The 27,749-nt window shown below is 37.1% G+C and overlaps 1 protein-coding gene across 4 annotated transcripts in view; it reads left to right on the top strand.

Annotated features, from left to right (window-relative positions):
- KLHL15 (kelch like family member 15) overlaps window positions 1-27,749 on the top strand; it is a 48,433-nt gene that overhangs the window by 682 nt on the left and 20,002 nt on the right. For 3 of the 4 annotated variants that reach the window (XM_034649838.1, XM_019808240.2, XM_002927538.4), the window contains exons 1-2: window positions 7-326; window positions 12,667-13,378. In XM_034649838.1, coding sequence (XP_034505729.1) covers window positions 12,674-13,378 — 705 coding nt within the window. In that variant the 5' untranslated portion in view covers window positions 7-326; window positions 12,667-12,673. Of the gene's footprint in view, window positions 1-6; window positions 327-12,666; window positions 13,379-27,749 lie in introns of those variants that run through there. The other variant, XM_034649839.1, reaches the window with a different exon arrangement.

The raw sequence follows: 27,749 nt of genomic DNA, 5'->3' as shown, positions 1-27,749 counted from the left end.
GGCCGAGCCCCGCCGGGCGCCGCGAGGCCCCTGGCGTTGGCAAGGCCGGGCCCGGCCCCGACGCCGCGCCGCCTTGCGCCGAGCCCGACTGTCTCGACTCGCGACTCAGCGCTGTCTTCTTCCACAGGACTGGTTCCGAGGGGGCCGCCGGCGCGCAGTCTCGCCCCCCGCCGGAGCGCCCCGGCCCGGTCCGGGAGCGGCCCCTTGTAGAGGTTCGAGGAGCCTGCCGAGTGCCATCCGGCGCCCGACCGCCCACCGCCCGGCCCGCCGGCCCGCTTCTTCCTGATGCAGACTGCCGTCCACTAGAGGTTGGACAGACCCCCGAGGTGCGTAGCCGCCCCTGGCCCTCCGGCCTGCAGGAGCCCGGGCTTCGTCCGCCGCCCCGCGCTGGGCGCGGATTCGGTAGCGTTTTTTGCACAGACCCGAGTCAGACATTAGGTAGACGCCGGGACCTAATTTGTCTTTGAGTTTACTTAAATTGTTTGAAATATGATTTTTTTCAAGGAGGGGGGGAAAAAACGGAAGAAACATAATTCAGCCATTTTTTGCAGCACACAGCTCCAGGTACCATGATTATTTTCTCCCTAACCCGTTCCTTCCCTTTAAAAATTCTGTTTATGCCTGAAATAGAACTATGCGAAATGCGAGGCATAAAACGTGGAATCAGAAGGTCTGGTTCGACTGGGTGACGCTGAGAAAATCGTTTACCGAACCTCGGTTTCTTATCTATGAAATCTAGTCAGTAATAGCCACATCACAGGGTAGTGAGGACTATATGAGGTCATATATGTGAAAATAACCTATAGCTGTAAAGTGTTGTAAAAATGCAAAGCAATTTTTTAAGTAACCCTTGCCAGAGTGGTTAATGTTGTAGTGGCTAACTGTTGCTGCCTCTTTTTTTTTCCTGTATTATAAGTATAAGCAATAAGTATGGAATAGCGAAGCAGTGCTGTGAATCGACTAGATATATAATAGTCACGTTGCTTGGCCTTCTTCCTACGAAATGCTAACTGCTTATTTAAATAACGGTATTCTTTAATTCAAATTTAACGTTACTGTAGTGCGTTGCTTTTCATTTTTCTAGGCCGCTTATGCCCCTTTTCTTGGAATATTTAACACTTGATGTTTAGTCTTATATATTTTACGAATTTATATTTATTTTTGTTGATCTGATCTAATGGTAACTTAGAAAATGCTTTTAAGATATATACTCTAATTTTAATGCTGTTTTTCATGTCTAGGGAACAGGATGCCTGAATATCTCTACTAATTTGAAAATTGTTTTTGAAGAGCTTACAAATGCATTCAGATTTCTGTAATTCTTAACAGATCTAGAAATGTATAGAAATTTTCTACTTTTTGACAATGTAATAGTGTTTATATAATTCTCTTTTTAAATCATCACAACACTTAGTGGGTGCTTAGAACCAGTTTTTCAGTGGGAATTGGTGTTAATTTACATTCTATTGATGATTTAACTTAGGAAGAATAATAGAAGAGTAAATATTTGTGGTTTGAGAAATTGGATTTATTATTTGTCAGAACTAACGTGTGTAACAGCAGATCAGTATGGAATCATTTCTACTGGGTACATCAAAAATGTAGTATGGTTTGGCTTAAAAATGGTTCACAAAAAGTGAAAGAGAAGCATTTTTTTAGTATATTATTTTTAGCCAGCAAATGGTTTTTTGAGCTTTTTTCTGAAATGTTTTATTTTATAACCCAATACCAGTTGTTTTTTTGAGTATGCTTCTGTGTTTTGTAAAAAGGCAGAATAATATAAGCGGGCACGTTTAAATTAGCAAATGGAAGAGCCTATTTTAATGTGTTAGCTTTTATACATTGGACTTATCGTTTGTCCTGAAGATAAAATTTTGGCAAATCACTGCTTTATTGGGAATTTCAAGGTTTGACCTTCTCTCTGCCTTGATTTGGGTTATCTGGGAATGTTGGAACCAGGGCTGGCTTGGCTTCATGGGTGATCAGAAGGGCCCTGAAGTTGGTGTAATAATCTGCATGTAAAACTGGCATTGTACAATATAAAGGTGAACAGTAAAATTCATGCTAATTTAAATTTTTAATTTTTCTTCACTTAGAACGCATTAACCAACAAATAAAAAAAACACCATGACAAGTCGGGAGAGACCACAGAAGAAAGGAGAAAGCTTTTTATTTTAGTACCTTTAACGACATTTTTTTCCTGCTTTTGGGCAAGGGGGCCCAAATTTTCATTTCACTTGGGCCCCAAAAATTAGCTGGGCTGTTTTCAGCTTGCCCTTCACTTTGTAAATATTTTAAGAGTAAATAACATTAACTGGGAGAAGAATGAATATTTAGTTTGAGGGATTGAATTAATTTAGTAGCATATATTTCCTCTGAACTGGAATGCTGTAGTTGGTGTGGGGTTTTTTATTGAAGAGAAATGAGTCATTGGTGAAGCATTGTAGGATACTGGTTAAACGTAGAGGCTCTAAAGTGGGGCAGACCCCAACTCCACCACTTAAGAATCATAGCCTTGGGCAAGTTCCTTAACCTCTGTGAGCTTTTGATTCTTCTCATCCTTAAATCAGGGATGGTTACAGAATATGGAGCTTACGAAAATTAAATTTATCTCTTCATCCAACAAATATTTATTAAGCACTTATTATGTGCCAAATGCTGTTATTTCTAGGTTGTGAGGGATACAACAGTCAAAGCAAAACTGAAAAAAAGAAAACCCATAAAAAGCAAACTAATTAAGGAAAAGAGACTGTTACCTTTATTTTAATATACTTTAGAGAAAAATAAAGCAGAAAGGGAAAGTGAGGATTTCTGGTTGTGGGAGTGGGTGAGGTTTTTTGGTTTTTGTTGGTTTTTTTTTTTTTTAAGATAGGGGTTCGGGAAGGCCTCGCTGAGATGACACGGGAGTAAAGACTTGAAGGGAGCCCTATATATCTGGAGATGTAGTGATCCAGGCAGAGGGAACAGTGAGTGTAGAAGCCTTAAGGTGGGTGTGTGGTTGGTTTTCTAGAAACAGCGAAAGAGGCCAGTGTATCTGGGGCAGGGTGAACAAGGGGGGAAGAGTAATAGGAGATAATTATTATTACCATCTTAAGAATCATTGGAGGGGCTCTTATGATTCTTCTTTGCTGTGGGTATATGTTGTACTGCTACAGGTCCAAAAGTGGAAGGCCTTTTCAGAATTAGAAATTTTTACTTTGGAAGAAACTAGAAAAGGCAAGGTATTTCCTCAGATACTCTGTTTTTAATATAAGGCCTTCGAAGCTCATCTGGCTGAATCATTGAAGCAAATAAGAACAGATAGAAAATTTATACCTTTGTCTCTGATAAAATCACTGAATTTAGTTAATGGCTTTACATCATTTAAAGATTTGCAGTAAATCTGTATCAGAACATCAAGACCTTCTGAAAGATTTAGTTTGTATAATTCTTAGAACTAGGATGTTGACATTATAATGTTGATGATTTCTTGTTAGGATATAGCTTAGAAGATTTGGGGTTTTATTCCCCAATAGAGGCTTTTCCTAGAATTCTCACTGGATCCAATCTCTAAAGGCTAGGGAAGCTGTTTTCCATGACATCACTCTTGGACTACTACTGCTCGTACTGAGGAATAGTCAGAGGAGCATTAAATGAAAATCTTCTGATGAAAAAAAATAGCACTGAAGCAGGAGTAGTTTTTTTTTCTTGCAAGGTTTCTTGTATTATAGAATGATTAAATGCTAAACATACCTGAAAAGTGAAGTAATTTGGATAATAGTGCCAACCTGGGGCTGGAGAACCCAGAGCCTTCCTAAAAGCTTAAACAGTCATTTGCAATTTGGTACTGAGTTATAAAAACATTTAGATAGACAAGAATTTCCAGTATTAAACAAATTAAAGTTATGCAGCTTTTCCTCCCATGTTAAAATGAGTTGTTTCTCAATTTGAATAGTGTATCCAAGAGTAAAATGACTGCTAATAGAGCTAATACAGTGAGTCTGTTTTTAAATTTTTCTTGCCTTTTATTTATTTATTTTTAAAGGTTTTATTTATTTATTTGACAGAGAGAGAGACAGCCAGGGAGAGAGGGAACACAGGCAGGGGGAGTGGGAGAGGAAGAAGCAGGCTCCCAGCAGAGGAGCCTGATGTGGGGCTCGATCCCAGGACCCTGGGATCACTCCTTTTAGATTGAGAAGTTAGCCACTTTGAGATTGCCAAACTTAAATTTTTTTCTTTATAAGTTACAGAAATGGTGAGAAACTTTATGACTCAGAAATTAATTCTATTTTTATCCATAGTAAGCCTTGCATTTTCTTTTCAGTGCGTGAGTATGGGATTTTCTTCTCTAGGCACCAACTTTGGTAAGCTACCAGTTTGAGGATGAAGGTAGTATGAAATAATTTAAATTTTTCATTGAAAATAAGTATATCAAGCTCTGAGAATCTAGCTTTTGTTCTGAATGATTTAGGATTTTGTATGAATTTTTAAGGACCTTTGGGAGGAATGTGAAAACATTAAATTAATGCTTATGGCATAAACATGGAGGTTAATTTTGAAACATCTTCTATTTAATTGCCTAGAATTTTGCCTTCAAATCAGAATGGCAGCCTTCTAACTGAAAAGGAAGCATTTAATTTCTTTGCCTTTAATTTCCTGTCCAATTTTACCCCCACCAGACTTCTTTCTTTACTGGTCACTAGAGAGTTTGAACCATTAAAAATTTCTGTGATATAAATAGCTAATAGTCTTCCAGGGCACAGGTAGGAAGAGTATGTTTTATGTATATGTGTGTGTTATTGATCTCTTGATCATACCATCACTGGTACTGAAACCTTTTGGTCTCTAGACCTCATTATTGTCTTACATATTCTGGAGATCCTAAAGAGCTTCTGTTTATGTGGGTTTTTTCTGTTTATATTTACCATAATAGAAATTAAAACTGGAATATTAAAAAACCCATTACACATTAATCTAAATAGCATTTTTGATGAAAATTAAATGTTTTTCAAAACCATACAAAACTTGATAAGAAGACCTGGTTTTTACCTTTTTGCAGATCTAATTAATGTCTGACTTAATGGAAGACAATGGGCTTCTTATCAGCTTCTGCATTTAATCTGTTACCATATCACATGTGTAGCTTCTGGACAATACTAAAGAATGAAAGTGAGAAAAACAACTTTTAAAATTATTACTATGAAAGTAGTTTTGACTTTGTGGAGTCCTTTTAGGGGACGAGGACCCCATTTGTCCCTGGACTACACTTTGGAAATCGCTATACTAGTCATTCTTATGCGTAGAAAAAATGAGGCTTTCTTTTTTTTTAAATCAGTGCCAAGTTGATGAAACAAGACAAACTCTTCAATATTTTTTTCCTAGTAGTATGAGTATGTCTTGTCATTTAAATTGGTTCCGCTTTTGGAAAAAAACCTGCTTTTTGAAATTCTGAAGGCCAAGTTTAGAATATATACATATGTGGGTTTATAAAACATGATTTCCTTTAATCTGATGATCCATTTTGAAAAGTGACGATACAGAATTTCTGTACATTGAGCATTTTGTATGTCAGTAAATCTCTCTCTCAAAGCCCCTTAACAGATTTTTTTCACCAGCCCTTATTGATTTATAGTTCTTATTTGAGCTTAGTTTTACAGTGATTCATTTTTATAATTATTTAATTATTCCATAAATTGCTATAAATCTTACATAATTCTTATGCGTAAGTTTTTATATATTTTTCTTTTTGTATCACACTTTCCTTTTTCTAATTATTATTTTTTATTTGCTTGTATGTGTGTTTTATGTTTTTATTTTAATTTAAGCCTCACTTTTTTTTTCTTTTCTTTGTAGCTTCCAGGGTATGGATTGTGAACCAAGTTGGTTTTGTTTCACGTGTTCATTTGTGAGTTTGGTCGTTTGATGCCTTAAGCATTGATGTTGTAGATCTTTGCTGTCCAGTAGAATGTAATACAAGACACGTGTAATTTTAAATTTTCTCATAGTCACGGTTTTTTTTTTAAAGTAAAAAACAGGTGAAATTACTTTTAATATATTTTATTTAACCCATTATATCCAAAATATTGTTTCAACGTGTGATCAGTACAAAAATTTATGAGATAATTTACTCTTTCTTTTTTGTACTAACTCTTCAAAATCTGGCATCCATTTTATACTTACAGCACATGTCAGTCTGGACTAGCCACATTTCAAGTGCTCCATAGCCCTGTGACTAGTGGCTTATGTATTGAACAGCACAGATGTAGAGAGTAGCTACTCTGGTTAGGGCAGAAAAACTTGAAGAGCCCATAAAAGCTAGAAAATTATACTTGTGTAATGAGAAAAAAATGAAAAATAATGCCATTGTAAAATGAAGTCCAATGTTTTGACTACCAGTACATCTCCTAATCTCTTATAAACTTACATTGTGATAAACCCTAGGGAGGTGTCAGATCTGTAGGGTGATTTTGAGGGATATCAAGTTCCTTTGGTTTAAAGGAGCAAGAGGCAAGAGTTGGACAATGGAAGCCAAGATTGAGTTACCTCTGGTGGAATGTCTTGCTCTGGGCTAGGCATTTAAGTGAATTCATTAAATTACCACTGCAACTCAATAATAAGGTGGTGATGATAATTCCTAATGTGTGGATGGAAACTGAAGTCAGGAAGTTAACTGAAACTCTCCAGGTCACGCAGTGGTAAGTACTAGTGAGCACTCTTAATTTCAAAAGTTTTGTTCTTTCCAACAGAATACAAATTTCTTTGTATTTTTTGCAAATCAGATTCTAGTTTTATCTCTATTTCTAACTCGTTGTATGACCTTGAAAAATTTCACCCATCAACCTTAGTGTCTTTATCAAGTTAGAGTTGGCCTGGGTCCTAAGAGTCTTCGCTGATAAGGCAGGTTGGGGTTTGAAGGAAGTGCTGTGGCTAAGGAGTAGGGTTTTTCCAGAGACAACCAGACTTTTAAAGGGTCAGGTCTATTATATTGGTTCCAGTGGCACCAACTGAAGGGGCATAATAAGCCCTAACATTATGGTGTCCTTAAGGGCCACATGCTGTTCTCAAATCTTTACGTGTATTTTTTTTTTTTAAGATTTTATTTATTTATTTGACAGAGATAGAGACAGCCAGCGAGAGAGGGAACACAAGCAGGGGGGAGTGGGAGAGGAAGAAGCAGGCTCATAGCAGAGGAGCCTGATGTGGGTCAATCCCATAACGCCGGGATCACGCCCTGAGCCGAAGGCAGACGCTTAACCGCTGTGCCACCCAGGCGCCCCTTTACGTGTATTAATCTATGTAATCCTCACAGCAACCTATGAGGAAGGTTCTACTGATATTGATGTTGTTTTTTACAGATGAGGACATTAGAGCACAGAGAGGGTAAATAGCTTGCCCCAAAGTCACAGAGCTGGTAAGAGAAAGAACTGGAATTCATACATGGCACCTGACTCCACACCTGTACTCTTAACTCACCACTTCCATTTAGAGATTAAATGTTGGTCAGTTAATCACTGAGTATTTGATCATTTTCTGCTTATACACATGCTTCCCATTAAAATGTAAAATACTGCTGCTGCTCTAAAGCTGTTAGTCTTACTGATAGGTGCACCAAGCTTTTTCATGTAGAAAAGAATGATATGTCCCAGCTATCACAAATTAGTTTTAGAAGTCAATTTAGATCAAGAAAACTTGACAAATGCATTGCTAAGACTTGAAAAATAACTATAGTTTATTTCGTCTGCGTGCCTACGTAAGTGCATTATACCTCTGTAGAATAAGTGAGAATTTTATGACTAAAAATTTTGAGTTCATCGTGTTAAATGTTCTCAATTTTATAGATGCAGAGATAAGACCAAGAAGGTTTGAGTAACTTAAAGTGTAGCAATTTCTGTCCTAAAACTATATTAGTTAGGAACCTTGATTATAATACAAGGAAAAACCCACCTGAGGTAGTAAAAATGGAATTCATTCTAAGCATGGAAGGATTTCTCTTAGAACTCAGGGGCAGGAATAGAGCTGGGCCTAGCAACTGAGAAAATGAGGGTGTTGGGGGCACTCCCTGTCTTCTTGTCTTAGCTTTATTCTTCTTTTCCAGTTCACTGGCTTTCTGTGATACTCAGCCAGCATGGCAGGCAGAAGTTGGTGCCCACAGCTGCTCTTCGACATGTTCCAGCTCCAGTCATATGCAGTCAGTGCGCATCTCTTTTTCTGTTTTCTAAATTCTTGACAGGAGAGAGTTCATCTTGATTCCTATTTCCCACCCGAGTCTGACCTTAGTGACTGGACAGGATCACAGAGTGGAAGCCTGCCTGCTTGGAGTCCCCTTTAGTGGGCTGGGTGCCCAGAGGAGTACGGGTGCTGTCCTTATATTTTTAGGGTCTTTTGACTCCCAGTTTACCAGTCATTCTCCTTTTCTTTTTCTTTTTTCCTTCTTTGCCCTATGATGTTTCTACCATAGTAAGTATCAGGAACCTAGATTGCTTCTGTTGAGGAAGAATCATTTCTGCTTTTATTTTTTTTAACTGTTAATTTTTTTATTCAAGTACAATTAACATACAGCCTTATATTAGTTTCAGGTATACAGTATAATGATTCAGCGATTTTATACATTTCTCAGTGTTCATCAAGAGAAGTATACTTTTAATCCTCTTTATTTCACTCATCCCCCCCAACTTCCCCTCTGGCAGCCACCAGTTTGTTCTCTGTATTTAAGAGTCTGTTGTCTCTTTTTTTCCTTGTTCATTTGTTTTTAAAATTCTGCATATGAGTGAAATCATATGGTATTTGTCTTTCTTTGACTTAACTTTACTTAGCATTATACCCTCTAGGTCCATCCTTCTTGTTGCAAATGGCAAGATTTCATTCTTTTTTTCTTTTTTATGGCTGAGTAATATTCTGGGGTGTGTGTGTGTGTGTGTGTGTGTGTGTGTGTGTGTGTGTGTGATATATCTCCACATTATTTATCCATTCATTAGTCAGTAGATACTTGGGTTGCTTCCGTATCTTGGCTATTGGAGATTGGTACAGCCACTATGGAAAACAGTATGGAGGTTCCACAAAAAATTAAAAATAGAATTACCATATGACCCAGTAATTCCACTTCCGGGTATTTACCCAAAGAAAACGAAAACATGAATTCAAAAAGATAAGTGTACCTCTAAGCTTATTGCAGCATAGTAACTTTTAAAAATTTCCTTTAGATGGAACCTTTTTTCAGAAAGGTAAATAATAGCTGTTTGAGACTTTATCAGATAGGGATAGCTGTTGAATAGAGAGGGTTATTTTGACAGTAAGTGAAATATATGGTATTTTAGGCACTATCAAAATAACAGATTAATAAAACACAGAGCAGTCTCCTCTCAAGTATATGAACGCTAATGTCTAGTCTTGTACTACCGACTCTCCATTAAATGTGACCAATATCTTGACAAGTCAGAGTGATAATTGGTGATCCTGAGAAAGATAATGAAATATCAAGTATTTCATCTGGTTTAATTTATTGTGTTTTTAAATTCCACTTATTTTGAAAATTGATCATTAGCGTGATGTGGGTAGTCCTCTATTAACCATGTTTGATTATTCAGATACCACACTGTGTGATGTTCCTTTTGTTCCCATTATGCAGTGGTGTACATATGCCTCATATCACTTGGAAAATTCTAAGCTCTAATTTTACCTTTAAAAATAATTCAGGAAAAAAACCTTAATAGTTTATTTAATTTTGAATGTATTAGTAAAGTTGTTCTGCCAAGCATTGCTTACAGAGTCTAAAATATTTTATATCTCTTTTCCAAATGATGAACAGCCCTCTTGTGTTCTGCTTTTCCAAAATGAAAGTATAGCTTTTGGATTAATGGAGTACTGATTAAAAACTTTATAATAATTTTACCTTGTGCATACTTTGCTGTCTTAGGTAAGTAAACATGTCGTTTAATCAATAAGACTTGAAGGTAAGTTAGGGACAAACTGGGACAAGAGGCACCTAGAATGCCTCTTGGTAAGATGGAGAATACGGAAGAAAGAACTGATTGGGAGAGGGTAGAATTATGACTATTTTTAGACATGATTTTGAGATCCCAGTGGGGCACCCAGAAGTATCTAGCGGACCATTCACCATTTGGACAGAGATGGTCAAGGTATTGGTAAAGGTACGTGATAGGAGAAACCATGGGTTTAGATGAAGTCATTTAAGGAGACATAGTGTTTAGATGAGAAGAGAAAAGGTCTGAGAACAAAATTCTGGGAAACATCAGTGTTGATTCAAGAAAAATGAGCCCAGGGAGGAGATTGAGAAATAAGCAGCCCAGGAATAGGAAGACAATTGGGGAAATAGTGTCATGAAGCTGAGCAATTGATAGCCTAGGGAAGAAGTCATGCTGCAGAAGGATTCTGAGAAATAGGGAGTAAGATATAATCATTTGATTTGGCAATTAAAGTTTTTTTATAGATTTTTAAAAACGAACTTTCAAAACAATAGTATGCTTTTGTGGCAGGTAGATTAGAAAACACAGTTTAGCAAGAGGGAAAAAATAGAACTGGTTGATATTCTACCATCCTGAGATAACCATTTTTAACATTATGGTATATTATCCTTTCAGACTTTTTTCTTTCTGATTAACAAAGGGTTTTTTTTAAAGATGACTTTAGACTGGGATAACTGCTGAATCAATGGGTTAATAGGTCAAGAAATTAAATATAGGGTGTCACAGATAAAATATTGATGAAACAAAGTAGAAATATACAGTGATAGTCTACTCAAAAGAGTGGAGAAGTAGTGCTTTTAGCATGGCTGTGGAAGCTGCCTTTTCACTGCCACATCAGAGGGCTCTGCCAAATCCAGGGTGCAGAGGGGATTCCCGAAAGTCACATACCTCCATGTGGAACATAATGCCTGGCGCACACGGAGACGCTCTTGTAGCAAGTAAAGGAGGAGGCATTGGTAATGGAGTGGGGAGATTGCAAAGGAAAGAACCTGGGAGATTGGTTCTAATACCAGAAGGTCTAAGCTGGAGAAGGACGGAAAGTAAAGTTTGGAAATGATAAGCCAAGTGAAAAGAGGGGCGAAGGTTAAGCCAGAGTGAAAAGTTGACAGTTTAGATTTTAGATGGGGACCGATTTTAGACTGGTGAGATCTAGCAGGTATGGGAATATGGTTTTAAAATGGAGTAAGGGGGGAGGTTGTAGGAGTTGAGGTAGCCAGGGAAATTGGACTTCATAAGTTTTGTACGAGTGATCTTATGTGAACTTTGAAGAGGTGGAGAACACGAGCCTTAGCCAGGTGCCGAAGCTCTCCGTGAATGTGCGGGCAAGAGTCCTTGATCGGGATGTGGGTATGTGATCAGTGACAAGGAGCAGTAGAATGTGGATTTTTATCTGAGTGAAAGGCCATGTTTTAGAAAAAGGACAGTAGAAACCTAAAAGAAGGCTTCGAAAGTAGGTTTAATAAGCTGTAGAAGAATATTTGTTTGTATTTAAATCAGGCTGTAGAGATTGTGGCCAGCAGGAGCTGGCAGGGGAGTTTGCCTGCGCTGAAGCGAGGCTCCACAGGGCACAGAGGAAATGGCAGGGAGAGAATTCGGGATGGGAGGAGGCCCCAGAGCTGTGTGAGGAGGAGAGCAGAGGAGAGGGGGCCCTTGGCCCGGCTGGCAGGGTGGGATGGAGGGTAGTTGTGTGAGAAGGAGAAAATTACTTTGCTTCATAAACAGTCCAATAAACTGAATTATTTATTCTGCTTAGGAGATCTAATTATCATTCCACTATCTTGGCTTCGTTTCTCTGATATGCAAAAATATGGTTTCATTCTCTTCAAAAATTATATATTTATATTTTAAATATAGAAGCAATGGGTGATCTTTGTTTTTTAGAACAAGGTTAACGAGGTAAGTAAAAAGAAAAAGGGGTAAACCTCCGTTTCTTGAAATCTTACTACCCAGGGATATCATTTTGGTATATATTCCTCCAGACTTTTTCTCATCTCAACATACATATGTGTATTTAATTTTGTGAAATACTCTGCGTGAACTGCAGTTGTCTGCTTCATTTTTTTTTCACATAACAATACCTAATAAACATCCTTTGTCAGAATAGGTAGATTGCTTCCATCGTTTTTAGTTGTTATAGTACTCCATTAGAGAACTACACCATATTTATTTAATAATCTGTTGTTGGGCTTTTGAATATTTTCCAGTTTTTTATTGTAAGTAAGTCTAGAAAGAAAAATCTTGCGTGTACAGTTTGGCATATTTATCTGATTATTTCCTTTGGGTAAGTTCCTAGGTTTTTTTCAAGGTCAACAGTGGTACTTTTTGGTTTGATTTCTTTTACATTGCTTTTTCTCATAATTTAACATTTGGCTGAAAAATCCTTTTTGTGTTGATAATTTGGGGACATATTGAAATACATTTGGTGAACAGTGTAAAATCAGTGAGCTAGGCATATATTGTTTGTAGGTTAACAATTTGCCATTGCTTGATAGATATGTGATAGATTTTTTTCCCCAGGTAGGGAAGCCAAAAACATTAGTCTGCAAACCTTTAGGTTGTATTCTCCCAAAGGGCTTATACATTTAAGACTTAGGCAGTGGAATTGAGATAATTATGAAAAACTGTTTAAGCTCTTAAGTTAATAATGTCTTCAGAATGCATGGAAATGATTAACACAGTTTTCTTTGATTACCTTTTTTTCCAGGTGATTCATGGCAGGGGACGTGGAAGGATTCTGTTCCTCCATCCATGACACCAGTGTCTCTGCTGGGTTCAGAGCACTGTATGAGGAGGGATTGCTTCTTGATGTCACTCTGGTTATTGAAGATCATCAGTTCCAGGCCCATAAAGCACTCTTGGCCACCCAGAGTGATTACTTCAGAATTATGTTTACTGCAGACATGAGGGAGCGAGATCAGGACAAAATTCATTTAAAAGGTCTAACTGCTACTGGTTTCAGCCACGTCCTTCAATTTATGTATTATGGAACTATAGAACTGAGTATGAATACTGTTCATGAGATTCTTCAGGCTGCCATGTATGTTCAACTTATAGAAGTGGTGAAGTTCTGCTGCTCTTTTCTATTAGCGAAAATCTGCTTAGAAAATTGTGCAGAAATTATGAGACTCTTAGATGATTTTGGTGTAAACATCGAGGGAGTCAGGGAGAAGTTGGACGCCTTTCTGCTAGACAACTTTGTGCCACTCATGTCCAGGCCTGACTTCCTGTCTTATCTGAGCTTTGAGAAGCTCATGTCTTATTTGGATAATGATCATCTGAGCAGGTTCCCAGAGATAGAGCTGTACGAGGCTGTGCAGTCTTGGCTGCGGCATGATAGAAGACGCTGGAGACATACCGATACCATCATTCAGAACATCAGGTTTTGTTTGATGACCCCATCCAGTGTTTTCGAGAAGGTTAGTGCATTTGAAAGCAATAGACAGGACTCATCATTTAGTTAAGGCAGTATGTCTTTATAGGTAAGGTTCCCAGGCTTGGTCAGGAGCTAAAAAGAGAATAGTTTATAAGAATAGTTAATGGATAAGCAGACTAATTTGCTGTAACTTGGGTATTTAGGTTTTTAAAAACACATTTTGTGGGTAAAACTTGAACCAGGTAGGTAGTAGAGTAGTTTTGTTTTGAACTTTTAAAGTTGAAGCATAGTTATTTAACCCAAAATATTCCAAGTTTGCTTTAGCTTTTCTTCCTTTTCACAAAGTAAGTAAATCTGAACTGGGTCAGGCTAGCTCTATTTTTAAAAATTAATTTAAGTAATACATGCTGAAATTAGAGCTGAGAGGAGTTTTTGTAGTTTTGAATGATGTACATTAATGCAGTTTTGTATTCCTCTAAAATGTAGTGAGTAAACAAAATAGCTCTTGAAAAGCAGTAGGCCCTAGTGGTGATGCTTCCCTACCCTTACCTAGTTGATTTTCTTCCCTACTCTTAAGTAGTTCTGTTTTACCCCTCTTTCACTATGAATACTAACTAAATTTAACCATGAAAACATGTTTATGTCTAAAACCATTGTTTTGGCATTTCTAACTAAATAGACTATTAATCCTCTGTCTACATTGATCAAACATCCCTGTGCACATTTTACCATGTAATAGTTCTGCTATCTGAAAAGTAGTCTTTCTCTAAAACAGCCTTGGCCTTTTTGCATGCAAGCATATTTCATTTTTATATCACAGTCTCACTTGTGATCCTTTCTTGCCGAAAGGAGAGAAAGCAGTTTCAGTAATTGCTTAACTTAATTGGTTTCTAATCACATGGTTACCTCTGGGGCTCTGTTTACCTCTTGCATCTTTTCTTCTTTCTAGAAAGCACACTTAAAACTTTGGTTCGACACCCTTCTTGTTAAATAGTTCTTCAGCTTTGGTTACCACACCTGGTGATACAACTATAATATTTGCAAAGGAGGGTTGTTTACACCATTTGAAAAATAAACAAACTTGAGCCTTCAAATAACACTCAGCAGCCTGGCATGTCCCCACCCCCCACCCACCCACCGGAATGCTATGAAATGTCATTAACTTATACTTTTAATAGAGAACCGAATTTCATGGGACGTTATCTTTATTCTCAGAATGTACTTGATCTGGCAGAAATAATTGAAACTAAAGAATACATTTCTTAATTACTTTTTGTTGGTTGGTAATCAGCCCTACATCAACTATGTAAATCATTTGTCTCTGACTTGATTTTTTTTCTTACTATGGTTTTTATTGCTCTCTTTCCCTGGGGAATCCTGTTTTGTCTTTATACATTAAAAGCAAAAGCTCTCCCACTACTAAAACAAAAACCCTCCAACTTTAGTTTAGATGGAAGTACTGGTGAAATAAGAAAAAATTTCTCCTTTTGTGGAACAATATGATGGATAATTGTTAGCAGTAAATGATTTTTAAGTGCTGAGTGCAGAGCCCTTTTATATTCTAATTACTAGTTCAAGGTGGTCAATAGTGACAGTGGCTGAAATGAAAGTTAATACCATCGGGTAGTTTTGTAAATTATATGAAACATCACTTGTACCTTCTAATGGATTTTGTTTGCTTATATAGCATAGGAGGTAGTTATTCACCACTGGCCAGGTATTGGGTAGATCTCCTCAGAAGAAAAATGTTAAGGCTTCCTTCTTGAGTTGATTTCTTGGGAAAACTTAATAAGGCCCTGGCCACAGAGGCATCTTTGTTTTTTGTAATATAACAGAAATCTTTTAGTTTTATTTTAGAAATACTGGTAAGATAAATGGAAGGTAGTCAGTGATTCTTGTCTTAGCGATGTATGAGAGTTAATGCTTATCAAAGGAATTCTTTTATTTTAATTCCAGTAGAGTTTAACATACATTGTTGTATTAGTTTCAGGAGGAATGTATGGCTTTCTAAATTTTGAGAAACACTACGTTAGGCAGATTTTGAGAGCTTATCTCTAGAAATAAAACTTCATAAACCAAACTAAAATGGAAAATTGGGTTGGGAAATAAGAATTTGAACTATTTTGCATCATACTATTTTGAGCTCCCTTGAAAATAGGGCCCATCTCTTTTTCCTTTATTTAGTATGCTGCAGGTCTCAAACAAAGTCATTTTAATACCCATTATATATGCATGGTGCCAGAAAGGGCACAGAAATAAAGATATGTTACATCTGTGCTGGTCCTTTTTTAGTATGAGAATCTACATGGGGAAAAGTGTAGGCAGTTTTGATTTGTGGTTTTATCTTATTTGCTGAACGTCTGAAACATGGTATATTGATAGGCACTTTTTATTTTTAGCTTTAAATTATTAAAAACTTCTTACGACTTTCTAAACATAAAGTCTGGAAGAATAGTGGAATGTTGACCAATAAACATATCTGTAGGTTAATATTGTTATCTTCTTGCCACTTTGACTTTAGCTACGTAAAACCATTTCAAAGAATGTTGTAGACATTATGACACTTCATCCCTAACTGAGCAAGCAGCTCGCCTCCCAAGAGTGAGGAAATTCGACATAACCATAATATTGTTGTTGAAATTAACAATCATTCCTTAATGTCCTGTAATAGGCACTTCATTTTCTGATTTTTCTCGCTTGTCCCCTAAATGTCTTTTTTTTTTGCTTTTTTTTTTTTTTAAGGATTTAATCAAGGTTCATACAGCATATTGGGTTATGATGTCTCCCTTTGTTTTGTTTTTTTTTAAAAAGATTTTATTTGTTTATTTGACAGAGATAGAGACAGCCAGCGAGAGAGGAAACACAAGCAGGGGGAGTGGGAGAGGAAGAAGCAGGCTCACAGCGGAGGAGCCTGATGTGGGGCTCGATCCCATGACGCCAGGATCACGCCCTGAGCTGAAGGCAGACGCTTAAGAACTGTGCCACCCAGGCGCCCCTGATGTCTCCCTTTGAATCTAGAACTCTCTCTCCTTTTTCTTGCGTATGAGGAGGATATTCAAACAAAAAAGTTGGATGAATAGTATAATGGATACCTGTGTAGCTGTCACCTAGACTCAAGAAGTGTTAATATTTTACCATATTTGCTTTATCTAGATCTTTTTTCTTTGCTGAACCTTCAAAAATAATTTGCGACCATCATAATACTTCATCCCTAAAAACTTAACATGCCTCTCCTACAAATAAGGACTCTTTCCTACCCAAGTTTAATGACATTCCATCTAGGTAAATTAACAGTCATATCATCTAATAACTAGTCCATATCCTAATTTTTCCATTTTTCAAAATGCCCTAGAATCTAGTCGTTATTTATGCAATGCTTTTGGTTATCACATCTGTCTAATCTTTCTTATTCTTGAACAGTTGCCCACTTTTTTTTCTTTTTGAGAAAGATCAGATCACTGATTGTCTTAGTGTGTCCCACATTCTGGATTTATCAGATTATTTCTTTGTGTTGGTGTTAACTTAGTTCCTCCTTTTCCTTACTGTCCTGTTAACACATCTACTTTTCAGCATTGTGTTTTTTTCAGGAACAGTTACGGGAAAATATTGTTGTAATGCTAAAGAAGTCTTGGCACTTAGCAACTCTAATCAAACTTAGAATTTACCATGCTTTTTTGTGTTAGGAGGCCCAGTCCTATGACTAAGATAATGAAGAATTTTATTCATAGTATTCTGTTAGATTTCTTTTAGATTCTTAAAATTTCCCTCCTTTAAAAAAAAAACTGAGAACCTTTCCACTCAGTTTAATGGGATTAAAACTAGCTGAAGTCAAGATTAAAAGATTACTCATTCTAATAAAAAAATTAGTGTATATCTATGACTCTAGAACTGCGCTGTTCAATACAGTTACGGCTTGTGGCTACTGAATACTTGAAATGTGGCAAGTCTGAATTGAGATTTCAAAAATTAGGAGGACAGAAAGGGTATAAATGACTTCAGTACTCATTTTTATATTGATTATAGTTTGAAATGATATTTTGGGTATACTGGGTTAAATAAAATATATTATAAAATCAGCTTCACCTTTTTACTTTTTTAAATGTGGCTACCAGAAAGTGTAAAATTAATCATTGGCTCACATTTGTGGCTCTTTATATTTCTGTTGCACAGCGCTGCTCTAGAAGTTCAAGGAGTGAGTTGTTCATTAGAAACACTCTGAATATGCATATGGTAAACAGCCTTTCTCACATATTAAACCCTTCTCCTGGTTTCTCAGCCATTTGAGATGTTCCTAGTGGAAGGAACGTACGTAGACTTTAATTCTTCCTTTGGTAGTAAGGAACAGATCTGAGCAGAGGCTTCATAGTGAGGGAACAGGGCATTCCGCCTCTCCCCAGGGAATAGCCCTCCTTCATTGCAGGAACCTGAATCATGCCCTCTAGCTGTGCTGAAATCTTTGGGTTTATTCTTCTGCAATATCTTTCCCCACCGTCCTCTACTTTTCTCCCCAGCTGAAAACAGACAGTCTTAACTTTTGTACGGAGTACTCTATGGGACCATCACCAAAGAGATCACGACTTCTAAATGTCCTCTTGGAGTTCCTTTGAAGCAGTGATTCTACTTAACACCTTATATATGTCAGATTGTGCTTCAAGTGCTCTACACGAAGGTAGAGTCTACAGGTTATTTCCATTTTATAGATAAGAAAAGAGGCTCAGAAAGGTTAGGAATCTTATCCCAGAACAAGCGGCACTGCTCAGAGTGGAACCCAGGTCTGCTTACTTCCCAGTCCAAGGGCTTCCTGTGATAGCTGCTGGAGCAGGGGGGAAGAGGACCCTGAGGTGCAGAAGAATGCATTTAACCCTCTGGCCCAACTTGCGTCCTTTAGAAGTTGTTATATAGTCATGAAAATTCCAGTGTGTTTGCATGAACAAAGTATAGCCTGAGAAATTTAATGGCACTGAAAAAAGTTACAAGGTGTGGGATAACTTCCAGATGTGCAAATCCAATTCTGGGGATTTCAATGTATAATCAAAGAAAGCTAAAAATAAATTTAAAGATCTTGTCCTTTTAATACAGTTGTTGAAGAGTTCTTAGGATTCCTTTTATCTGTGGTGGATTCCCAGTTTTAAAACTAGACTTCATTTTCAGTTTTTACTGATACAAATGTCTGTGGCATGGATTTTTTTTTTTTTTTTTACTACCTCTGTGGGTCTTTGCATCTGTTAACAGAGATAAGGCCTGACATTTGTCACAGTGATGTGAAGATTTAAGTAGTTTAAACCTTGCTTTCTTTGGGCTTTTGATTTTTAGAAAACAATTACTGCTTTATTGAAAACATTTTATGAAGTAAATGTATATTTGGCAAAATGCTATTATACTTGACTTTTTTTGTATAGAAAAGATCTTTTTAGCAAAATTGTTAAATTATTCATTAAAATACCCATATGTTGATTCTTTAGTACAGTGACATTTTAATATTTTTGAACCCAGGGCATCTTCAGTATCATAAATATGCATACGGTAAGGGCATACCAATGATCCCCTTAGAAATTGTATTAATCATAATCATAGAATCTTCAAATTTTTCAAAAGGAAAGAAAATCTTTCAGTCCTGTAAAGATTAAAAAAACACATTCGTTCAGCTTATAATTAGGCTTTTACAGTTGATTTTTCATTGGCTGTTTAGTAAGGGCGCAGATTATAAAGATGTATTCTGCTTTATTCCTAATGTTTTATAAATCAGCTCATATTCAGACTCCCTAGTGTGTTTTTGTCCCTCATATATTGAATGTAGTTCATCATATTCCCCCAAATTTGAATTTATGTAACTTTAAAAGAGCAAAGCTAATGTTTTAGAAAAAAGTTCCCTTTTACTGAGAGTATATTTGGATTTAACAAACCATATCTGCATTTTATGAAAGCTTGTTATAGAAACTTTTACAACTTTGGGATAATTTTGATAGTCTTCTGAAAAAACACAGCTTCATTATTAATAAAAATTAATCCTAGGATCAGAATAAAAAATGCTTTAGAAGAGCTTCCTAATACTCTTTTTAAAAAAGTCTTTAACTTAAGGTGCAGAATTTGTGGCTTTAAAAGCTACATGTTAAAATGGGGATAAGGCGTATTATACTCACCTTGAAACAGAAAGAATTCAAGGATTACAAATTAAGTGTCCAAGTATACCTTGGATACTTAAGAACGTTGGTAGCCCTTGGAACTGGTCTTCACAAAACACTGATAATCTTCCAAATATTTTCTCCATTAGCATAGTTGATGTAGATAGCATTAATGCATGAGTAAATTGTCCTTAATGTCATGCTTGGATGGTGTGATATTCTGGTTAATTGAGGTACAGAGCACTTGTAATGACATTGTATGGGTAAGGATGCATCTGTGTCAAGTGTAGGTGCTATATGCCCTCCAGAATTCCTTTACTTAGGTACTGTGACATGTTTTGACTAATCGAGCACTTGAGCGATTCAAAATTTCTGTCCAGACCATTACCTGTAGTGTTACCACAGTTTAGTGGAAAACTCAAAAAAAGTTTAATTATTTCTAATAACTTCAGCTACAGCCAGACAAATCTACAGGAAAAAACAAATTTGCTTCTAACCCTCACTGAAGTACATGAGAAACATAAGCAGTGCCGTATTTGACAATAAAAATGTTTTGTTTTTTTTACAAAGGCGAAAACCTAGATTTCAAATGTGAAATTTGTTTAGAGTTCCTAATAAGTTTGAGTTGTTTTTGAAAAAGTTTAAAATCCCCTTCATATATTAAATAGTGCTTATACAGCTATAAACTTGAAATGGCTTAAATTTAACAATCAGCTCACTTGCCCCTTTGAGTGAAAGCACAGAGATGAGCAGGTTTTCTGGTTGAAACTTACGTGAGTAGGTTAAGCAGACTTTTCACAGTTCGCTTAGTGTCTTTCTGTATTGGTCTCCTTTTTGCCTCCCCCTCCTCCCCTGCCCTGTGGACTTGAATGATTGTAATTAACACGTGCGCCCAGTTCTTTAAAAATCACCCAAGGTGTTTTTCTCCTCAAGTCTTGGACCTTTTACGTATAGAAGTAGAGTGCTCTTGTTTTCTGCCTTTGACTTGCGTTCCTTCATCCCAGGTTCGCAGGTTTCTGGAGGGTGCGATGATTCAGGGTGTTGACTGCTGTTAGATCCCCTGGGGAGAGACTTTGGTGGGGGGTGTATGAAGCAGGAAGGAACCCACTGAAAACGGAAGTTTACAAATTCAATCTTGCTGATGTTCCTTTTAAATAAAATAAATGGGAGATGAAAATAGAAGCCTAAAATTGGAAATTAGCTGTAAGTAAAAGTGAAGGAAGAGATGGAGTACAGACAACTATATTGACTTGTAAAAGAAGAAAAAATTTTTAATGAACGGAGGAAAAAGGAGAGAAACCAAACGATAAGCAGAAATCAAAGAAGATCAAAGAAGTCAGAAAATGGAGACTAGGAGCAGGAGAGGAACAAGGACAAATACTAAGATTTTAGGCTTTAAAGTTTTAATTCTCAAATTTAATATTTACTCAAGAAATGTTACATGTCATGGGTAAGCCTTGCTCATTCAGAAGGTAGTTAGGATTAAACCTTTTTGGCTTTCCTTCTGTTTTACCATATTTTTAAATAAAATTACAATATTTACATAGTTGAGAGTATTTCCATAAATAGGAAAAATTCTATAATTTAGTTGTGCTAAATATTATTATATCATAATACGATGGTCTTAAGGGGCTTTCTAGAAATTACATCATTTTCTACCTTTTAGGCTTGTGCGCACTTAATTTCTAGTGGTGTTCTGTGACTATTGCGCTGAGATTGGAAGGAAATTAGACTTTCTGAGCATACTTATTTTTGAACAACATATTTTTCACTCTAGAAAAGTTGAAGGGATAGAGGACTAACCAAATTGTGCTGGAACTCAGAGTATTATCTCGAGGAGGGTCCTCTCCCTCACCCCCATTTATGCTGGTTACCTGACTTCTGAAGTTCTGTTCGGTAATTTAGACTGTTGGCTCCTTGAAGAAAAGAGGATAGGTAAATCCTTATTAAAATTTGTCTTTACCGTTTGGCATTTGACTGCAATTACAGTATTACTGAGAGGATTTGTGCTTAGCAGGAACTGGTTTTTTTATAGCCTTATCCTTGGTCATTAACTCCATTTTTCAGGACAAAGGGATTAATTAAAGGTATTTTGCACCTAGCTTTTTTGTGATGGTTTTAACATAAATCAGTATAAGCTTCAGTTCTGAGCATGATTTTATAAATAGACTTCTCATACCAAGTTGGATGCTTTTGTAACACAGCACATAAAGACTGCTCCACAATTTGCTGAATATCAAAATAATACTAAATGTAGCTGTGGTTCCCAAAGGTATAAATTGTTTTAGTAAGTGCTTTGTTTCTGGATATTTCTTTTGAGCAGATTGGATAATGGCGCGGGACGATAAAACTGATAGCCAGGACTATCTTCCTTCCACATGACACAGACTCACTCATCTTTCTGATAATTAGGTTATCATTTTTTGGATGTAGAAAGGGCCAGGGGTGTCTTCATGCAACTGATTCCTTTTGTAAGGGGAAAATACCCAAACCAGAGGCTTCGCCATAGTCACACAGTGACTTAGGGACAATGTCAAGCCTAAGACCTGAGATCTTTTGAGTTCAGGGATTATCCCAGTCCCCAGTGGCACCTGCCTCCCACACTGACAGATGAACTAATGAGACATGGGTTTTGTGTTTTGTTTTTTATTGTAAGCACATTGGGCATTAAAAAAAAGGTGAAATAGCTGATGATATCTTAAGTTGGCTGGCTAAAGACCTAAAATAATTTTAGACTGTAGCCAGCTATTTTTTCTTAAATATTTTTTTTCACTTATTTCTCCACTCAGCATGGGGCTCGAACCTACAATTCTGAGATCGAGAGTCACATGCTCTACTGGCTGAGCTAGCCAGGTGCCCCAGACTGTAGCCAGTTTTAGTAGATTTTTTAAATTGCAGATTTTTAATCAAAGGTAGTAAGCTCTGTGGAAATAGCTGTTTTAGTTACATTGTCAGTTCCATTTTAATTCTCAAAATTCAGAGTGGTATATACGAATTACCTTTAAAAGTTAAAAATTTAGTGAATGGGTGATATAACATTTTGACAGCAGAGGGAGAAACATGGCATTTTTGCCCAGTGGTAATGGCTAGCTGTTACTTTTTCGACTTTATATATTTATAGGAACCACATTCAAAATTAGTAATTTCTCACATTTTCTCCTTTATATGCACACAATTACATTAAACTAAACGAAGATCAGAGGAAGAAATGGCCAATTTAAGATTTTCAGATCACTGTTTTTAAGAGGTAACAAACTTTCATTTTGTATTCAGTGTAAGATAAAATGCTTTCTTGTAAAATAATTTTTAAGTATCGAAGTAAGAAAAGTGATAATGAATATATTCTAAGTGTTAAAACAAGACAGTTTTTTTAATCCTATGAAAGGATAAGGAAAGTAGTTCTTTACATGAAAGAAATGTCGTTTCCCCCCATATCTGCTTTAGGAAGCACCTGATCTACAGATGAACTGTTATGTGAGGAGTGAATGATGGGAGAAATGCTTAAAGATGAGCCACATGTTTCTTTTTTGATAGCTCCCTTTGTCAGTGCATTCAAATGACTCCTTTCACTTATCTCTCTGCTTTTTGTTTTAAAGCAGAGTATGTCTGTAATTACTTTGTCCAGGATTATCAAAGAGGCATTGATTCCCCATTTCTCTAATGAAAGAAGAAACTAATTATGCTTATTGATACTCTCTGGTTTTAGAGGAAAATCGTAGCTCTAGGAAAAGGGCAAGGTAGATCTAGAACTTCTGGCTGTGGCAGAGAAGAGGAACTAAATTTCGTTGGTTAGAGGACGTTTTACGGTGTAATCAACTGTCTCAAAGGCACAGCTTCCATTATTGGAGGCCTACAGGTAGAACAGGCTGGATAAAAAATATGTAGCTGTGATGTGGATTTTTTTTTAATTTTATTTATTTATTTGACAGACAGCCAGCGAAAGAGGGAACACAAGCAGGGGGAGTGGGAGAGGAAGAAGCAGGCTCCTAGCGGAGGACCCTGATGTGGGGCTCGATCCTAGAACGCTGGGATCATGCCCTGAGCTGAAGGCAGACGCTTAACGACTGAGCCACCCAGGCACCCCTGTGATGTGGATTTTAACATAGAGTTGAAGTAACTTTTTAAACTCTTTGGAACTTGGGTTTCAAAGGAACGCAATAGAATGAATGCGGAAGAGGACAAAGGGACCTGAAGGTTGGGTAGAAAATGAGAGACAGGAAAATGACTGTAAGAAGTAGTTAAGGTGACTCAGTCGTATGGGATCTGTAAGAGCCTGGGTTTGGAAGGTGGAAGGTTGTCACACAGGCCGTGGTGCCTCGTCGTCACGTGATGCCAGGACCCCTCTCCGGTGCTCCTGATACAGGGTCACACCTGGACTACCTCCACTAGCAGGAATGCTCACTGACTCCACAGAGGTAGACAGTCCTGACTTGGGGAAAATATGGACCCATACCCTTCTTACTGTAGTCCTTGTAAAAAATCCAAGTACAAACCTGTATAGAACCTGATAAGGGGCAACTGTATGTTGTATGTGTATATATATGTTTTCCTCTGAATACACTGCCAGCTGTGTAAAATAGTCCATTTTTTGAGAATATTCTGTATACTCTTCTGCAGTTTTTATCATTTGACATTTTGAACATCTGTGTTAGTGCATGTGGATTAACCTCATTCTTTTTAATGACTGCATATGGTGAAGACTGCATACAAGAGTTTATCCAACCAGTGTCTTATTGATAGATATTTGAGTTATTCCCAGTTTCCATGCTCTTATAATAATGTGATGAACATCCATTATCTTGACAGTTCTAATTACAAAGCTTTTCCCTATGCTGGCCTAAAATTTTCCTTCTAACTTCCACTGACTGGTCCTGAAAACGGTTGCCATCTTTCTCCTGAGTCTTCTCTTGAGTTTAAACATTCCTCATCAGTTTTACCATTTTTTCCTATGGTTTGGATCCTTTTGCTGTCTTCGGGATGTGGTCCACTTTGTGATGTCTAAATTATAGCGATGGAACTCAGCCCTCTTAGCTGTGGTTTCACCAAATGGAGAGCGTGGGATTGTCTGTTTTAATTCAGTCCATGATTTTATTCTGCCATATCACATTGTTAGTTCATATTGAGGATAGTCAGTTAGAGCTTTACATTTGGAGCTCACGGATCCCTGGAGTATTTGACAAAAGCTGTGGACTTCCCACCATCTCACCTTACCTCCCCCCGCTGAATGCATTAACCCAATTATTTCTACAGTTCTAGGTGGTTCATCGGTCCCTGGTGTTCCCCTTTATCATTAGACTTGTTGATTACTTTGCCAAAGTCATAGGTTCTCTCATTCTCTACCAGTTCTGCTACATCCTCAGACATTCTGCTGGAAGTGGTCCAGTCTTGGCATTGCTGGGTGAGTCCCTGCTGCCTCCCAGTGCATGGCGCTTTCTTATCGCAAGTGGTGTTTTTTAACAATCCAGGTCAGCCTCAGGCTAACCAGTCTCTAGTTTGGAAGTCTGGCTACTAGTCCTTTCCCATTCTTCATGATTCCACACAGATTACGGAAAGCAGTTAAGCAGCCTTATCTGTGAAGCCTCTCAGGATCCCAGGATGTGATTTTCAGTCAAATGACTTGAACATAGAGTATCTATCTAGTTTTTCTTTTTTATTCTCAGCCGTCTTGGATTTAAGTTTCTTCTTAGTCATTGTGTTTGATATTCAGATTAGAAAGAATAAAACCATCCTTAGCCAAGAATGGAAATAAAATAGGAGAAGGTACTTGTCTTTGTTAATATTACATTAACCACCCCATCCAGGAGGGGCTTCACTTTCGCCTCTACTTCTTTGTACTTTACGATGCCATGTATTCATTATCTGGCACTTTAAGTCACAGTTCGTCCTGAGGCTTTAGCCTTGTTCACAATATTCTTATAGCTCCATTTCGCCCTTTGTAATACTTGTTATATATGCTTGTTTTTTTTTTTCACCATCTGTTGTGTTTTTTTAACATCTGAATTCCAGAAAGCTCTCTGCGCAGCACATTGGATTTTTTAGATACTTTCCCCTTTTCTTCCCCTCATCAGTGTGTTTTGCAATTATGCAGTCAGCATTATGCTTTTGAGAGCCTCCAAGCCTTCTTGAGCTTCTTTACACAGTTTCCGATCTTGGAATTGATCCTAATTTTCCTTTAAAAAACCTGAAATCTGCCTATCCAATATGTGCAGCATTCCCCTTCCCTTCTCGATCTCCAAATGACATGGCTGCTTTCTGTAAAGCTTCTTCCTCCTTGCATCTTACCAGTCATATTTTATTGCGGAGGATTAGGTCCAAAGTAGTAGTTTCTCTTCTTTCTCCTCTTATTTCTGAAAGACTGAATTTTTATGCAGACTGAAAACACATCATCAGATGCATTGACTTAGGCTGACACTTCTACAGATGTCCACTGGTCAGTGATAGTAGCTTATAACGGCTATTATTTGTTGTACACTGCCACATGACAGGCACTATATTGTCCTTTTCACATAAATGATCTTGCTTGTCTCCTACCTTAGGGTTATGAGGCATAGGTGCTATTATTGGTTTCCCAGTAGTACAGATAAGGAAATGGCTATAAGGATGTTGAGTTACTTGCCCAAGATCCCACAACTCAAGTGAGTGCCAAAGTTGGATATTTTCTAAACTGGATTCTTTTTTTTTTTTTTTGCTGCTTGCTTAAGACGTTTATTTTTTTTTATTTTTATTTATTTATTTTTTTATTATATTATGTTAATCACCATACAGTACATCCCCGGATTCCGATGTAAAGTTNGTAGTCTCTCATCTAAACTGGATTCTTAATCGCCATACTGGGCAGCTTGACGTGGTGCTTAATTACAGTGCTGGATGGGATTCTGTTACTTCAAAACCTGTGTAGCTCTCAGGCCACTGGCTGTGCATAGTAGGCGCTTAAATATTTAATTTGAGGTTTATGTTTCTTGTTGATTTCCAGGGTATTGCCTTTTAGCTCTTGCAAATTAGAAAAAGATGAGAAAAATGGGTGAGGCACACTATTAGGCAATTCATAGAAGAAATGGAAAGACGAAAAGATACTCATTTTTCCTAAGCAAATATATTTTTGATGGTTTCGAGAGATCCAGTTTTTAAATGGCAAGACTCTTTTTGTTTATAAATATGATACATGAAAAAAATGCAAAGATGTTTGTGAAGTTTCAGAGATAATCACTATTAACAAAGGCACGCATACACAAAAACTTAATTGGGCTACCAGTGTACTATTGATTTTTAAAAACTGAATATATTGTAAACATCATTCCATGTTAATAAACACTCAGTGATGATGGCTGTACAGGTTTCCATTGTTTCTCATAAGAGATTGGAGCTCACTTCATTTTCTTCGTTCTGTACCTTTTTATATGTGAAGTAAAAGTAGAGGATGAGATTTCAGATCTTATATTTTTTATTATATGTCAGTTTATTGAAATTACTTCTTTACCATTATTCATTGTTTGATCTCTTCCACACTTACTGTTTTGCCAGGAAGAATGAGGTTGGATGCCCAGTCATTGCGATCCATACAGTTGGTTCTTTGTTTCAAGAACCATTATACTACCCTTTCTTTGAAGGGTCATTAGGCTAATTCATTGAACATGTATGTTAAGTGTTTTAATAAATGAGTCTGTCATTTAAAGAGTTTTCTAATTAGTGGAAACTGTGCAGTAACCTGTTGGAAATTGAGCTTTGGAGCAAGACTGTCCTGGTTCAAGGTTCAGATCCCAGCTCTACCAGTTTTAGTCACGTAAACAATCTGGGCAAGTCACTTAAGGTTCTACACCTCAGTGTTTTCATCAGGAAAATAGGGATGATTATTACTCTCTCACGGGAGGAGTAATTTAACTTGAGATATTACACGTAAAGCCCCAGCGAAGTATTGATGTCTATTTTTTCTCTTTTACGTAGCAAGACAAGGAATTCTCAACCTTTTTTGTGCTGTTTACCCTTTTGCTAGCCTGGTGAAACCCACGGAGGGACCCCTTCTCAGAATAATGATTTTAAATCCATAAAGTTAAATGCTTGGGATTACAAAGGAAGCCAGTTATATTGAAATACAGTTATCAAAATACTTAAAATACATTTGTGGTCCTTTCAGACTTTTTTTGGACCAAGGTGGGGAGTCAATGAGAAAGATAGGAAAGAGGGAGGAAAAAGAGAGGTAGGAAAGGAAGCTTCTAAAGAAATAACCTGGTGCCAGCTCCCTCCCAAGCAGTCAGCCCGGATTTGCCACAGGCTCCTAGACCTTTCTACCTCAGC

The sequence above is a fragment of the Ailuropoda melanoleuca genome, chromosome X (assembly GCF_002007445.2).
Source record: "Ailuropoda melanoleuca isolate Jingjing chromosome X, ASM200744v2, whole genome shotgun sequence".
NCBI classification, from domain to species: Eukaryota; Metazoa; Chordata; class Mammalia; order Carnivora; family Ursidae; genus Ailuropoda; species Ailuropoda melanoleuca.
This window is presented reverse-complemented; position numbering and strand designations above follow the sequence as displayed.